Consider the following 2,846-nt stretch of genomic DNA (forward strand, 5'->3'; position numbering starts at 1 on the left):
TATAACAAACATTTCTGCTGAAAAAACAGCTAAAACTAGCCTATGCTGGATGGCTGGTCTTAGCTGGTCTCCCAGCCTGTCCAAGCTGGTGTTCATCTGGTTTTAGCTGGTTGGTTGTTCAGGGTGATGAGCTAAGACCAGCCTGACCTGCTAAAGAAGTGGTCAAAACCCCTTAACCAGCTATGACCAGCTTTGGCTGGTTTCAGGGATTGAAAGGATTCCAGTTACATTTACCTTAAGTCAGTAGTCTTCTCATGCTTATTTTCCCAAATGCTGCCATGTTGCTTTTAAGGGGTAATTAGGCCATTACCCCTTCCCTCCCTCCCAGCCTCTCAAATATATTATGTCTGACAATACAGAAACATTTAAGGGTTAAAAGTTACATAATATACTTATTAACCTAAATCAAATACATGTTCAGCAGTTACTCTACATAGTTGAATTCAAATATGTAATATTTAGATTTTTATATGTGTGTGAGACATGAACTCGTAACAATACCAGAGTAAAGGTCAAAATGTGTAAAAAGATGTGTAAATGTGTAAAATAATTTGTAAAAATTACATCTGACGTAAGAGAATTAAATGTCAAAATGCCACATAAAAGAGCACACAAAAGATTGAACACCTTGACATTTCTTTATTGAAATACTATTCTGATGCGTCACAGTCTCGTATGTTTGTCTCAGAGCTCTAGTTCAATCTTGACATCCATATTACTTTTGTATGGCTCTAGAACAGGCCTGACCTCCTCAGACAAAAACCTGGTAACCTGAGACAAAGAAAAAGTGTAAAGGTATTACAGCTCACATCATTCATAAATTACGTGATAAATATTAGTAGCACGGTAGTGGAATGTTATATAGATATTTCTAGGTTGCATGTGTACCTGTTGTGGGGCTCGGCCGACGAAGGTTTTGGGGTCCAGTAAGGCGTCCAGCTGTCCAAGTATAGGGGTGAAATATGGATCAGCCTGAACCCGAGCCAGTAGGTCATTATCCCTGCCTTCCTGTTTGACTACAGCCGCAGCTTGCTGGGACAGCACCCGAATCTTCTCATGGCAGTCCTGAGTGTTTTTTTGTTAGTACAGACAAAAATGTCAGTCAGCATTAAACATCAGCACAATAAGCATCTATTTCCTAGCAGACCAAAAATGCCACTGCAGTGTCATACAGCTTCATGTGCTGATGTCTGTCCTGCATAAACTAAATCGTGAAATTGTCTGCAACAACTACAACATCTGCTGCACTGACAGAGAAATATTTACAGTGCAAGTAATTTATTCAAACATCTTTAGGTTGATTTGCAACAAAGAATAGTAATTACAAGACAAGATTCTTATATATTTATCTTAAGATTTCTTATTCATTAATCACTGATTGTTCTGACCTGTCTGTTTCCTCCAGCCTTCACCACGGCCATGATGATGTTTTCAGTAGCCATGAAAGGCAGCTCATGACGGATATGTCTCTCAATCACCTATAAAAAAGAAAGAGAATGATTTTAAAAAATATATATATATGGTTCAGGACCAGGTTATAAAAATAACAACTAGAGCTGTCTTAGTTGTTAATGTGATTAATAATGAAAGTTTTCATGTGATTAAACATAAAAGTACTCAACTATAAAGAATAAATTGTCTAATGTAAAGTTTTCTCAGCAAACAGAATATACAGTTTAAATACAATTAATAAATAAATAAATTTCTACCATTAGATCATCAATTAAAACAGATGCATAGGTCAAAGCGGCATTTAATATACAGTGGGTACGGAAAGTATTCAGACCCCCTTCAATTTTTCACTCTTTGTTATATTGCAGCCATTTGCTAAAATCATTTAAGTTATTTTTTTTTCCTCATTAATGTACACACAGCACCCCATACTGACAGAAAAACACAGAATCGTTGACATTTTTGCAGATTTATTAAAAAAGAAAAACTGAAATATCACATGGTCGTAAGTATTCAGACCCTTTGCTCAGTATTTAGTAGAAGCACCCTTTTGATCTAATACAGCCATGAGTCTTTTTGGGAAAGATGCAACAAGTTTTTCACACCTGGATTTGGGGATCCTCTGCCATTCCTCCTTGCAGATCCTCTCCAGTTCTGTCAGGTTGGATGGTAAACGTTGGTGGACAGCCATTTTTAGGTCTCTCCAGAGATGCTCAATTGGGTTTAAGTCAGGGCTCTGGCTGGGCCATTCAAGAACAGTCACAGAGTTGTTGTGAAGCCACTCCTTCGTTATTTTAGCTGTGTGCTTAGGGTCATTGTCTTGTTGGAAGGTAAACCTTCGGCCCAGTCTGAGGTCCTGAGCACTCTGGAGAAGGTTTTCGTCCAGGATATCCCTGTACTTGGCCGCATTCATCTTTCCCTCGATTGCAACCAGTCGTCCTGTCCCTGCAGCTGAAAAACACCCACACAGCATGATGCTGCCACCACCATGCTTCACTGTTGGGACTGTATTGGACAGGTGATGAGCAGAGCCTGGTTTTCTCCACACATACCGCTTAGAATTAACGCCAAAAAGTTCTATCTTGGTCTCATCAAACCAGAGAATCTTATTTCTCACCATATTGGAGTCCTTCAGGTGTTTTTTAGCAAACCTCCTCAGTGCAAGACACATGAAAGACCGCATGGAGTTTGCTAAAAAACACCGGAAGGACTCCAAGATGGTGAGAAATAAGATTCTCTGGTCTGAATCTTATTTCTCACCATCTTGGAGGTGTTTTTTAGCAAACTCCATGCGGGCTTTCAAGTGTCTTGCACTGAGGAGAGGCTTCCGGCGGGCCACTCTGCCATAAAGCCCCGACGGGTGGAGGGCTGCAGTGATGGTTGACTTTCTACAA

At 39.7% G+C, this 2,846-nt stretch overlaps 1 protein-coding gene across 1 annotated transcript in view; it reads right to left on the reverse strand.

The window, feature by feature from the left end:
* The window catches only part of LOC107656790 (adenylosuccinate lyase), a 38,274-nt gene that overhangs the window by 24,711 nt on the left and 10,717 nt on the right, over positions 1 to 2,846 (reverse strand). Inside the window, exons 11-14 of the mRNA XM_016444737.1 lie at positions 1,389 to 1,478; positions 889 to 1,065; positions 628 to 771; positions 235 to 347 (exon numbers count right to left, since the gene is read on the reverse strand). Coding sequence (XP_016300223.1) covers positions 685 to 771; positions 889 to 1,065; positions 1,389 to 1,478 — 354 coding nt within the window. The 3' untranslated portion in view covers positions 235 to 347; positions 628 to 684. The remainder of the gene's footprint in view (positions 1 to 234; positions 348 to 627; positions 772 to 888; positions 1,066 to 1,388; positions 1,479 to 2,846) is intronic.

Source organism: Sinocyclocheilus anshuiensis, unplaced genomic scaffold (genome assembly GCF_001515605.1).
Source record: "Sinocyclocheilus anshuiensis isolate Anshui unplaced genomic scaffold, SAMN03320099.WGS_v1.1 scaffold3697, whole genome shotgun sequence".
Lineage (NCBI taxonomy): Eukaryota > Metazoa > Chordata > Actinopteri > Cypriniformes > Cyprinidae > Sinocyclocheilus > Sinocyclocheilus anshuiensis.